This window comes from Diorhabda sublineata, chromosome 8, assembly GCF_026230105.1.
Source record: "Diorhabda sublineata isolate icDioSubl1.1 chromosome 8, icDioSubl1.1, whole genome shotgun sequence".
NCBI classification, from domain to species: Eukaryota; Metazoa; Arthropoda; class Insecta; order Coleoptera; family Chrysomelidae; genus Diorhabda; species Diorhabda sublineata.
The window spans coordinates 9880219-9892530 of record NC_079481.1 but is presented as its reverse complement, the minus strand read 5'-3'; the positions used below and the strand labels follow the sequence as shown (position 1 = coordinate 9892530).

Genomic DNA, 12312 nt, shown 5'->3' with positions numbered 1-12312 from the left:
GAAAGTTGAAAATGTTTCTTAATAATACCATTAGCCGGTAACAGTTTATTAGATTATATCTCAGCATCACTACATCCTTCATAATTTACAACCTTGAGAATTGCGATCAATGTGTTGTTGGGAAGCGAACAAAAGAAGGTTGACTGGTTAATAGACTTCCGAGTAATTTTATTTCCGGTATAAATATTGTTAAATCCACAAACTTACGATGTAGGACAATTTTTAGTAAGTATAATTTATTTTATATAAACCGCAAAAAATTATCTGCCGGCCGGGCCGGTAGTTAAACGTTGCGTACATTTAAGTAAATTGATATTTACTCTGTTGCCGGTTTTAATACACAAAGTGTCTTATTAATTAATCCGATATTTAATAATAATAAAAAAGTATATAAGACTTTATATCGATTCAATAAGAATCATTACATGAAATATGTTAAAAATTAATATAAATCTAAAATAGACATACAAGGTTAAACGTAATTACCTAATACTTGATTACAGCAATCGGTAGTTAGAGTAAAATAAGTGACGATATGACAACAGCGCTGATACAGTCATGAAAATCATTCAGATATTATGAAATGCTAGACTCTCGTACCATTAGTGACTACGGCGTTGTGGCGTACGGACTGTGAGGTTATCTGTGGATTTGAAACTCGAAATTGAAAGAAAAAGGACGAATCGATCTAATAATCGTGACAAATTTATTTTTAATTGTCATTTTAAAACGACAAACCTTCAATTACTAATAATTTATTTTCAAGGACGATATTATATAAGGGTGAGTGTTTTTTTTTTACATTGCTAAGGGAGACTATAATATACATTATACATTGATTACCTTTTATGAAAGGTCACATTTTTATAAGAATAATATTTTCGAGCACTGAAGACGTATCATCGTATCGTACTAAAACGTCTGATAGTGTAAAAGAGTTGGGGTAGTTAGGGTTTTCATTTGGTATGATAGAAAAAATAATTAGCAGAAAAAAAAATAATAAGGTTAGTTTTGAATCAAGTATTGACGACGTAATATACGAGGTTTAAAATAATTATGTTCTAGAATCTAATCGTTTAAAACCGTGTCCAAAATAGATACAGTAACCTATTTACTAATTATCTATTTTTAATATGGGAACAGAGGAAGTGTTAAAAAAACCCCGGGAATATTTTTCCTTTTTGTTTTTTAATAGTGTTCAAATTTACCAAATAGTCAACAGTCCACGAAATTTTTTAACAACCCGGTATATATCTAAAAAGATGTCGATACTTATGTGATATTAGTTTATTGTAAATGTAAACACTCTGTATATTTCTTTATACATAGATTATTCCTCGTTCTTACTATATGCAGTTTTATCAAATTATATGTAGGGTATTTCAAAATAAATGACCTTTTTTATAACAAAATTTTGAATAAAACACTCTGTATTTAAACAAATGTGGAATTTTGAGCTGAATTCCAACGCGGTCGTATCAAATTGATTGCGGTCGGAACGTTCAAAAACTAGTTTCCCAATATCACGTTCACTGAATGGATCCTCTTCGTGAGGTATATCCAGTTAATTTCTGGCGCAGTGCAACAGGATTACCGTCATTCTGTATGGTCAAAATTGGTCAACGATTATTCTCCAAAGTCTACTAATCTAAGCGACGTAGACAAAGAAGATTCATCAAACTCAAATGATGAAACAACGCTGATTAATTTCTTTTTTAGTTTGTTATACTTTATGTTTATATGTAGTAGTTAAATTTAGCAAACAATGAACACCGTTTTACGTATCTATATATTCTAGAATAGTAAAATTATGTTGTCGTTAGATAATATGTTAATTCGTTGTCACGTCGGAATTTACTTATTCATCTAATTATTATCAGTCCTTTAACCTTGGCCGGTTTCACAGTTATTCATGATTAATTTTCTCAATAAAATTAATGAATGGGAATTTAACAATATACATTTTTGAAAAAAAACACATATTTATGAGCTAGTCTTAGCGTCGAGGTTAGAGTGATGAGGTAGATCAAAAAATTAAACTATGTCGCGCGAGCGGAATCTCTAGAAACGGCGTAGCTTCGCCGGGATCTCGGCGTTTGAGATCTAATTGTTTCGATGTCCCGAGACAGAATGAATTTACCCTTGATTCAAAACGTCTCGTATGACATTTTGAGAAGGTAGAAGGATACAATATGTTGGCTTTTCCTAAAAAGTGTATCAGGTATATCGGAGAGGATTACTTTGATTTCCTGGGTCATGTATCGGTTAGTTAGGGGTCGAAGGATTGTCGTTTTATTGAGGAAATGTCTACCTGTATTAAGTTGTTTTAAATGCAATAATAAATGGCGTGGACGTCACATTTCTCAAGATAAAAAGATATCGAAATGTGGTTTTCGCTATATCAATGTTTAAATCGATCCAATAATTTTACCGAATTATTTAACGTAGACTCAACTTCATAATTGTCCCTACAGAAAAAAAAACAACAGCAATCTAATTTGCTTTAATACGTTTTTGCGATAAGCTTCTAAACTAGTTCGACCCTGTAGTTTGTTTACATTGTCGAGCTAACCTATCAAGTGACATTTCTTGACAGTATAGCTCGGTTATGTAAACAAACAGTATGGCCGGACTAGCTCAAATGTATCCATGACAAATTTTAGAAAAAATATTGTGTAGTAGTATATTGAAAATTTTTTTGACAAATTGAATGGACGATTTCAAGTACACAACTTGTCAAAATCTAATCAAAATTCGGTTATTTATATTTAATACGTGAGAAGCTTCCAAATTGCAATTCGGTTCTCATATATCAAAATAAAAATATATTTTATTCTATTATATTATCGTGTGAAAACAACAAGTAGATTTGTCGAAGTTTTCCGAATTATTAGACAAGGTTTAAAAATTGTTCCATCTTAGTTGAATAATTATTATAAAATTAGAGATAAAATAAAGTGATTACGTGACTTTGCAAAAAAAATCAGATAACGCGTAATCTTATTTGAAAATATTAACAATGTACCGTGAATAATTGATAATAATCAACAAATTTTGGGTATTTAGACTTGTCAATAACACCCCAAGATGAATAATATGTATTGAAAATGATCGATATTTGTGCAGAAGATCCTCCTCTGGATTTATACTAAATCGGTATAATGAAAAAATAACAAAGGATTCTGCCGCTTTCAACGACGTAAAATTACTTATTACGCACCGAATTTAAAGGATTTAAAGCTGGTAGTGGTAGGAATTTAATACCAACGAGTTCTTTAAAGTTATTCCGCGTAAATTTTGCATCAGATTATAGTTAGTTATAGTAGAAGTACATAATTTCCTTCAGAATCTCAATTTGCGAGGGGTTCTAGTAATTGTCTACCCACTGATTTTCCAAGTTCAGGTTGTTTAGATAAAACCAAGTAACAATCAACTTTCGGCAGCTTTTCAAATAACCCTCGTATAATTTTTGTCGTCCTTGGTGTATTACTATTTTTAATGTTAACGATACTTTTTGTTTTTTATGTAATTCAATTCAAATTTTAACTGCAAATTCTAGTTTTTAAATACAATGGTTTATTAATTATTAATTTCTATTGCGAAACTGTTTTATATATTGTTTCCACAATTTCTTTAACTATCTTTTCATAGTACCAATCCTGATATTTGCTGAGATTTTTCCAATTAAATTATTCACGTAAATCGCAAAATGGTAATAACTTACCCCTATAAATTTGCTACGGTTATACTGATTTGTTAACAGGTAACAGCAAATTGCATTGCATTCGTAATATTTTTAGAATAAATCCAAATTATGTCGTCAAATAAATTATCTTTTAAATAAATGAATAAAATAGAAAGACCTTCCCCGTTTGGTTATTTTTTGAAAGAAATATGGAGATATGGTTAATTTTTGGGTATGGCCCTGATATAGGAAAACTTTTTCTCTGCAAAACTGAATACTACGTTACGTGCGCGTGCGTCTACCACCACGTGATAGATAAGAACTGGAAATTAAGACAGTAAACAAGTGGATCGATGAAACGGAGTAAGAAATTAATTTCGTGAGGGTTGTCGTGTAGGGGTGGGTTTGTCGTCGGCCATTTGGCTGATAAACCAAGAAAACTTCAAAAAACGTGTAACACCGAGGTTTATTTTTTAACGGATTAAATTTCAGCTTATATTGTTTACTACATTTCGTGTTTACGGAAAGTTGTTTATTATTTTCGTCCTTAAACGTCAAAATAAGATGGATAACCAAATTGTGACCTTAAAGAAATATTCTTAACGTTCAGGAAATAAATGGTCAATAATAAATATTTTTTTTAATGCCAGAATACAGTTAGTAGCCAATGAATGCGAATATCACTCGGTATTAGCTCGGGACTGTTCCATTGAAATTTCTGAAGAAGTCGCTGAGTTACATGTGGTAGAACTCGGTAATAATTTTTTTTAATTAAGTATTTTCAACATATGGAAAATTTCTTTTGACAACAAATGTCCTGGAGCCGGTACTGTTCGATCGTAGCGAAATATAAAATTCGGCGGGGCGCGTTTGATATACCCGAAATTCGTTCGATGTTTGTTTTTTATATAAATTTTTATCATAGAAAGTGATTTTTTAAATGTTTCTCTTGAACTAATTTCTACGAAGATCTATTTATTTGTTTTATTTTTTCTTCTTCTAGAATTTTTGAGAATGTCGTTTGGATATATAAACGAGCTCGTTTAGTTTATAATAAATTGCCATAGTGAGCCAAACAATTTAAATAAATTGTATAAGTTAGTTAAGTGATAGTGATAATTTAATTTAGTGTAGTGTGAAGTGTTTGAATAAATGAAGGACGTAAATTCACCCAACGAATAGAAATAGTATAAATGAATAAGAAAAAAACTTTACAGTACTGTAAACCAGTATAAATATTATTATATTGTAATTAAAAATAATATAATATATAGCACGTATATCCAATAAAAATAATAATAAACAATAAATTTTTTTATACAGGGTATCCAAGAAGTTTAACCTCATTTCTAAATTATTTATCACAAACAAAATTTATTAAAAACGAAAAATAAATTTTCCTCGTTGCATTGAATCATTTGAGGATTCTTCCGATGGAAAATATGTATTATAATAAATATCTAAAGATAACTATTAAGGTCAACGCACTTTATAACGTATTAATTAACATTTTACTAAAAATCTGTGTATTATTTTCAGATAATCCATAAGATGAAGAGCGGTAGTACTTCGAATATTATTTATAAAGAAGTTATAATTGTTGGTACGTAAATACCTAATTTTATATCAATAACATCATATATAAGGCAGGGAATCTCAAAGGCTATTCATTATCTTGTAGTAAATATTAAAACCCCTAATTTTTTTTCACGAACCGCCACTGATGTAATACATTCTCATAGGCGGGTACTGTCGGAATTTCAATCGGACGTGCGTTGATTTTACAAAAAAAGATGATCGTAAAGTTTTAAAACAACCCTCGTAAAATAATTGTAGGTAATTATATTTTTTTCAATTTTCTAGTTTCTTTTTTTACAATTCAGTTACCGTTGTCGTTTTTTCCCAATCTATACTTTTAACTAAGTACCCAGCGTAATGTTCGTGACGAAGAAATTTTACAGGGGTCAAATAATAAATAGATGAAAATTCCGCGAGAGTCAGTTTCTTTAGTAGACGATTATTTTGTTTCAAACTATTAATTGGTATTTTTTTATAGGAAACGGTCCGAGTGGAATAATTCTCTCATTTGTACTTTCCGGAAACGTGCCTTACATCGTATCCGATGCACATCCAGATGAAATGTTATCTGCTAGATTACGATCGGCGGTAGGACAATGTCTTCTTTATCAAGATCTGGAATTTTTATCGCAAGGATTGGAAGGTAGATCTACTAATCAAGTATCTCTATTAATGGATGCTCTTTTACATCCTAACGCCGATATGGGGTGGGATCTGGCACCGTTGGTAGAATTTAGAAAAACCGGAAAGGAGGTTAGTCGACGTACTCTATTTTTATACAATTAAACTGTCTAAAAACGATAGATTTCTTGAAAAAAAAAACATAATTTTAGCGAAATATTTGTATTACTGAACTGTATAAATGTTTTATCGCCGTTTTTCGAAATATTCCATTCGATTCTAAGGCGAAATTGCACAATATGGCGATAATATTTGAAAATTTTTAATAAACCTTTTGATAACATTTCGTAAATTTGTTTTATTACCAATGATTTGAATACGGGGCACGGTTAAAAAAAATACGATGAAAAAATGTTTATTGCTGCTATTAAAAAAAAATTCGAAAGAAGTGTTGAAATTTGTCGAGTAAATTAAGGCACAGTAATAATTTTGACATTATTTGTTACCATTTATTAGTTTATTTTTAATAAAATGGTTCACTATTTTTCAATCGCACCTCGTATGACTTTTATGATTTCAAATTGTTAATTCTTCGATGATTCAATCGATTCTCGATGTGGTTTTGCTATTCATTATAATTCATTCAATTATCCATGGTTCTACTATTAATTTCAATTCATTCGATTCTTCGATAATTCATCCAGTGATTATAATTCATTTGATTCTTCGTAAATCAACTATAGATTAAATGCATTCGATTGTTTGATGTTTTAGCTATTTACTATAATTAATTCGAATCTTCCATGATTCATCCAGTCGTTATAATTCATTCGATTCTACGATAGTTCTGCTATTGATCAAATTCATTCGATTCTTCGTAAATCGACTAGCTATTGATTAAATTCATTCGACTCTTCGTAAATCAACTAGCTATTGATTAAATTCACTCGATTCTTAGTAAATATACTTGCTATTGATTAAATTCATTCGTTTCTTCGATGATTCAGCTATTTTCTATAATTCATTCGATTCTTCCTTGATTCATCCAGTGATTATAATTAATTCGATTCTACGATAGTTCTGCTTTTGATCATAATTCATTCGATTCTACGATAGTTCTGCTATTGATTAAATTCATTCGATTCTTCCGTGAATTTTTCGATAGTTTTGCTATTAAATATAATTCATTCGATTATCCATGGTTCTGCTATTAATTTCAACGCATTCGATTCGCCGATAATTCAGTTATTGATCATAATTCATTCAATTCTTCCATGATCCATCCAGTGATTATTATTAATTCGATTCTTCGTAAATCATCTATTCATTATAATTTATTCGATACTTCGATGATACAACTATCGTTTATAATCCATTCGATTGTTTGATGATTCAGCTATTTACTATAATTAATTCGATTCTTCGATGATTCAACTATTGCTTATAATTCATTCGATTCTTGGATGATTCAGTCAGTGGTTATAATTAATTCGATTTTTCGCTCGTTCTGGTACTGATTAAATTCATTCGATTTTTAAATGGATTTTTCGATGGTTTTGGTAAACTTAACGTATGATTCGATTTAATTTTTCAGATCGATCACATCGTTTTGGGTAAAGGACCCCCGGGTGGATCGTGGCACCGCATGGATCCGCAAATACTGACCATATCCCTAGGTAATTGGATGGCTTTGCCCGGTTTACCATTCGATTCGAGAGATTCTGGAGAAAAAAGGGCTTACGCGAGCAACGTCGCCAAATATTACGTCAAGTACACAGAAAAAATGAAACTCTCCAAAAACTTTCACAATTTCATCACCGTCAATTCCGTAGAACAAATCAAAAACGATTACGAACGAAACAAGAAAAATAACTGGGTTAATAAGATAAACGACGAAATAAAAGAAAACGTTGAATCGGAATACGAGGAGAATTCAATAGAAACGCACAGTTGTTGTATATCCGATGCAATTGATTGCCTAATGTTGAAAAATAGGAAAAAAACTCGATGCAAACGACCTCGAGACAGAAATTGCTACGCGGAATTGCCCAAAAAGAACGAAAAAAAACGATCGATCAGTTTCAGCTGTGATAGGAACGGTTATAATTGTGATAATTTTTATTCTTCTTCTTTAAACGAGAAACTGCTCAGAAATTCTTTTAGTTTAGATCTATCGGTGCCTTCTTACAATCCCGCGATCTGTGATAACGAATCCAATTGGATTGTGAACGCCGTTGACGGCAACACCGACGAAAAATTAACTTACGCTTGTAAATATTTAATTTTAGCCAACGGAGGCAGCGATTTGCCGAATAGATTGGAAGTTTCGAGGATTAAGAAGGATCCTCATTGGATATTTTACGATTTGAGGAGTTTGGAAAATAATTTGGATACTTATATGGCCGGCGATAGGGAAAATATCGATCCGGTTTTGGTAGTTGGTGCTGGTTTGAGTGCCGCCGACGCTATTATAGCCGCTAGAGGGAGGAACGTTCCTGTCGTTCATCTTTTCAGGCAGAGATCGCCGGAATTGAGCAGACATCTTCAGGAAAATCTATATCCTGAATACCATAAGGTTAGTTATCGAATAATAGATTTTAAAGAAAATTTTTCGTTCAACCCTCGTATAACGTTTTTTTTTCGTCTTCGAACGCATTATTTCTTGAATCGACTTTAGTTCATTGTTGGTTACATCATTTATAAAATGTAATGTAAACAAAATAACAATAATATTATCGTCATCGGAATTCCTTTGAATTGATTCATAAGGTATGCGCAAACGATGTACAGAACGTCCCAAAATAAAAATTCGCGAACAATTAGAAGCTGCACCACCACACAGTTTTTAGCTTCCGGTATCAAAACAACCAACCTATTCACAGGATTTATACTAATTTCTCATATCCAAAATCAAAAGTCTTAAAAGGACCACAATTTTGAAACGATTCAGGAGATACAAACGACTTTAGGACAAGGAAATTAGTAGATCTGATTCAAGTATAGACGAAAAAGTTATAACCAACGCCACCTAGCGTAAATTAATTAAAATAAACTAAACTTTCGCTGTTATTAAATTCATTTTACATAATTTTTGTTCAACAAGCTCCTTTTTACGCTATTTAGGGAGAGAAAATCGTTCAATAGTTTTTAATTGGATGAGGAGAAATTTTTTATAGAAGGAAGGTTCGTTGGAGTTGACCCTAATATACGAGTTGCTCCTCTGCAAGGCTCCGAACTCATAGTCAGACATTTTCTTTAAATAACTCCGGTTTAAATAGAAACGAAAACGTTATAGCTAACGCCATCTATATACGAGGTGTGGTAAAAAAAATATCTTTTTAAAAAGTATTCCACCGAAAAAAAAATTATTATTCGTAGGGTTCACGTCAGCATGGCGACATAGCGACAATTGTCGCCAAATCATCAAGAAATGTCGCAAAATCATCGACGACAAATTTGTCGCCCAAAATATTTTTAAAAAAACCTATGTTTTATACTTACTGTGCTGTTTTTGCATAAAAGAATTTATATAAATACGAAAAACATTACAATAATTTAATTCTACCCTTTACAAACATTATTTTTGTTATTATTTGCAAAATAAAACATCTACTTTCTCATTCTAAACAAATATTTCTCGTTTTAATCATTTTTATAGGTTAGGTAACAGAAAAGTCACTAAAACCAAATTTAAATTACAAATCGTAGATTTTGTTATTGTCAAAAAAACTGATCAAAATTGCGGATATTCCAATGATAATTTTTCAATACATTCCTCAACGTAAAAATACTGCCATCTTCATGTTCGAATCGGAAACTTTGTTTACAATGTACGTTTTATTGTATTTATGATCTTTCAATCTATTTTCCAAATATTCTGTTTGTCCTACAACGTCTCCATTTTCAAAACAATTTTCACATAACTTTTCCTTGGTTTCTTCAATTTACTTAACCTCGCGATTAGTTTTTGATTTTTTTTAATTAAGTTTATGTTTCGTATTTTACAGGTACACCAAATGATGTTAGACGGCGGATCTTCTTACCCTTATTACACATCTTACCCGGAATATACGTTGACAGATTTCGATTCAGATTCGAGAACAGTGATTATAACCTCAAAAGACGGCGTCGAATCGAAAATAAACGTTTCGTTCGTTGTCATTTTGATAGGATCCAGACCGGATTTATCTTTCCTACCGGAACATATAAAACTTGGTATACATAAAAATATCCCGTTGGATTGCAAGACGAATCCCGCGGATATAGATCAATTGACGCACTGCGTCAGAGGTTATGAAAATTTATTTGTGATTGGTCCTTTGGCAGGTGATAGTTTCGTAAGATTTTTGCCCGGAGGAGCTCTGGCAGTTACTTCGGAATTGTATAGGAGAAAATGTTATTTTTAGGAAAATTAATTTGTAAATAATTGAAAAACGTTTTGGAAATTCTAAAGGTTGAATACACGCGGCAGTAGACGTGTTAAAAATTTATTTTATTGCGTTTTTCATGTTTGTATTTAATTACGTTGAAAATAAGGTTGAACTTGAAGGGGTATTCATAACCAGGCATTTCTTTTATTTTTAAACCTCCCTGTAATGAGATGTAGTTTTAGTGATTTCAAGAAAATTCAACAAACGATTTCAAAAATTGTATAAATAATTTTTTTTCGAAATATTTCTAAATGTTTTGGTTATTTTGTATATAATTTTTTATATTTATAAAATATTGTTGATTCGATTATAAAAAGTACTAAATGGGAAACAATGTCAATGGTTTTCTTTGAATAAATAAAATTTCAATTTATTCACTTTACTGTCAACATTTGCACATGAAAATGAAAAAAAATTGATATTTCAAAGTTGGTACTTGTTAGTTTGAAATTACTATCATTAAATTTCGAAAATTTATTTTTAAATTTAATAAAAACCTATACACAATAATTATTTTGATAAAGATCAGTTATTGCTATTGTTTTCAAGTTAATTAGCAGTATAATAGCAAATTACAGTATATTTTAATAATTAATAACATTCCACTTATCCATTTTCATACAGCGGACTCCCGTTGACGTCTCATATTTACTACAACCTTATTTTCAATCTATAACCTCAAAATCATGAAATTGAAGTTAAATCAATGCAGAACAATTTAATTGCAGTTAGGGAACGAGAAAGTAAAGAAAAACAAGAAGAAAACAGCAAAAAGAAGACAAAGGAAACTTCGTAACTAATAAACAAACCAGTATTTATACCAAAAAAGAATTTCTCAATAATTCTCAACTCAACTCAATAATAATAGAAACTTAACATACAAAGAAATAAAAATCCATTCATAGAAATTTGTCCAAAAAAAAAACAATATAAACAAATCGCAGCTATGTTGAAAACAAACAACCGAACAAAGGTTCTACGGTCCATGTAGTGGACGATTTCTTAACTATAAAGTGAATTTCATGTGATTATATTCATTTACTGGTTTCCAGTAAACTGTTAATTTGCTATTATTTGATATTAATACCATATGAAAGTATACTTGCCTTAGAATATTAATTTTATTTATAATTAAAAGAGAATCCTCAAATTTTTTGGATATATTTAAATACTCTAGTAGGTATTATTTATGAATTTTTATAAGGTGTTATTTTTACTAGACACTGTTGGCACTTGTGGAAATATTCAATATAGAAGTAAATATATTTTCTATATAAAAGATTATTTTTTGTTTTATTATCCTCACTTTTTACGTATTTGTGTTATAAATATTATTTTGTTGAATGAATATCAAATGATTGATGTCAAATTACTATTTTAACAGTAGAATGATTATAAGACAACTGGCAACATTGGAACGACCACGTGACGTATGTTGTTGGATCTTTGACATTTTTAGAATGTTTTGTTTGATTAGTTGAATTACCTTTACGAAAAAATAGATTTAACCAGCATAGCAAAGGTGCACCATAAAATTGATCTTTAACTTGATGACAAAAGTAAATAGAAAAATCAAAGTTCAACCTCAATCTAAGCACCAATATTTAAAGGAAAAGTTAACTTTTTTGTTAATCGAAAATTTTATGATGGTTTTTAAAAAAAAATTACATGGGTAAAGTAAAAAATTACCAAAATGAAAAGAGCTTTAAATTAGAAAATAACAAGTTTCGGGATAGGAAAAAATTGACAAAAATAACATGAAAACATACGAAATCTTGTGACAAATGAAGTAGAGCAAGAAAATGTCATTAACAAACAAAATGTTTTAATTTATGCCCTATGTACCTCTGTAGGCGCTATATTCTGTGGATTAAATCTTTAACCTGATGCCAGAAGATAAAAATTAGGAAAATCAATGTTTATCAATAATTTTCATTTATATACACCAACACATTATAAGAATTAACTATTTTTATTTCACTAAAACGTTTATTGATA

The 12312-nt window shown here is 30.3% G+C and overlaps 1 protein-coding gene across 2 annotated transcripts; it reads left to right on the top strand.

Moving 5' to 3' along the window:
- The first annotated feature begins 108 nt into the window (after positions 1–108).
- On the top strand, positions 109–11596 carry LOC130448341 (uncharacterized). Of its 2 annotated transcripts, XM_056785650.1 has the most exons (6): positions 121–225; positions 504–783; positions 5225–5288; positions 5742–6016; positions 7479–8459; positions 9892–11589. In XM_056785650.1, the coding sequence occupies exons 3-6, from the start codon at positions 5237–5239 to the stop codon at positions 10288–10290; spliced, it is 1707 nt and encodes a 568-aa protein (XP_056641628.1). In that variant the 5' UTR covers positions 121–225; positions 504–783; positions 5225–5236; the 3' UTR covers positions 10291–11589. The 2 variants fall into 2 exon arrangements, with proteins under 2 accessions (XP_056641629.1, XP_056641628.1); XM_056785651.1 differs by lacking the exon at positions 504–783 and having other exon boundaries at positions 109–225; positions 9892–11596.
- The last annotated feature ends 716 nt before the right edge of the window (positions 11597–12312 follow it).

What these genes read in the sequence shown, in the direction of transcription:
- LOC130448341 (XM_056785651.1), top strand. Translation starts at nt 5,237, where the DNA reads ATGAAGAGCGGTAGTACTTCGAATATTATTTATAAAGAAGTTATAATT. An exon ending in TTAGAAAAACCGGAAAGGAG is followed by an intron (nt 6,017 to 7,478) that starts GTTAGTCGACGT and finishes TTAATTTTTCAG; the next exon opens with ATCGATCACATCGTTTTGGG. An exon ending in TATATCCTGAATACCATAAG is followed by an intron (nt 8,460 to 9,891) that starts GTTAGTTATCGA and finishes CGTATTTTACAG; the next exon opens with GTACACCAAATGATGTTAGA.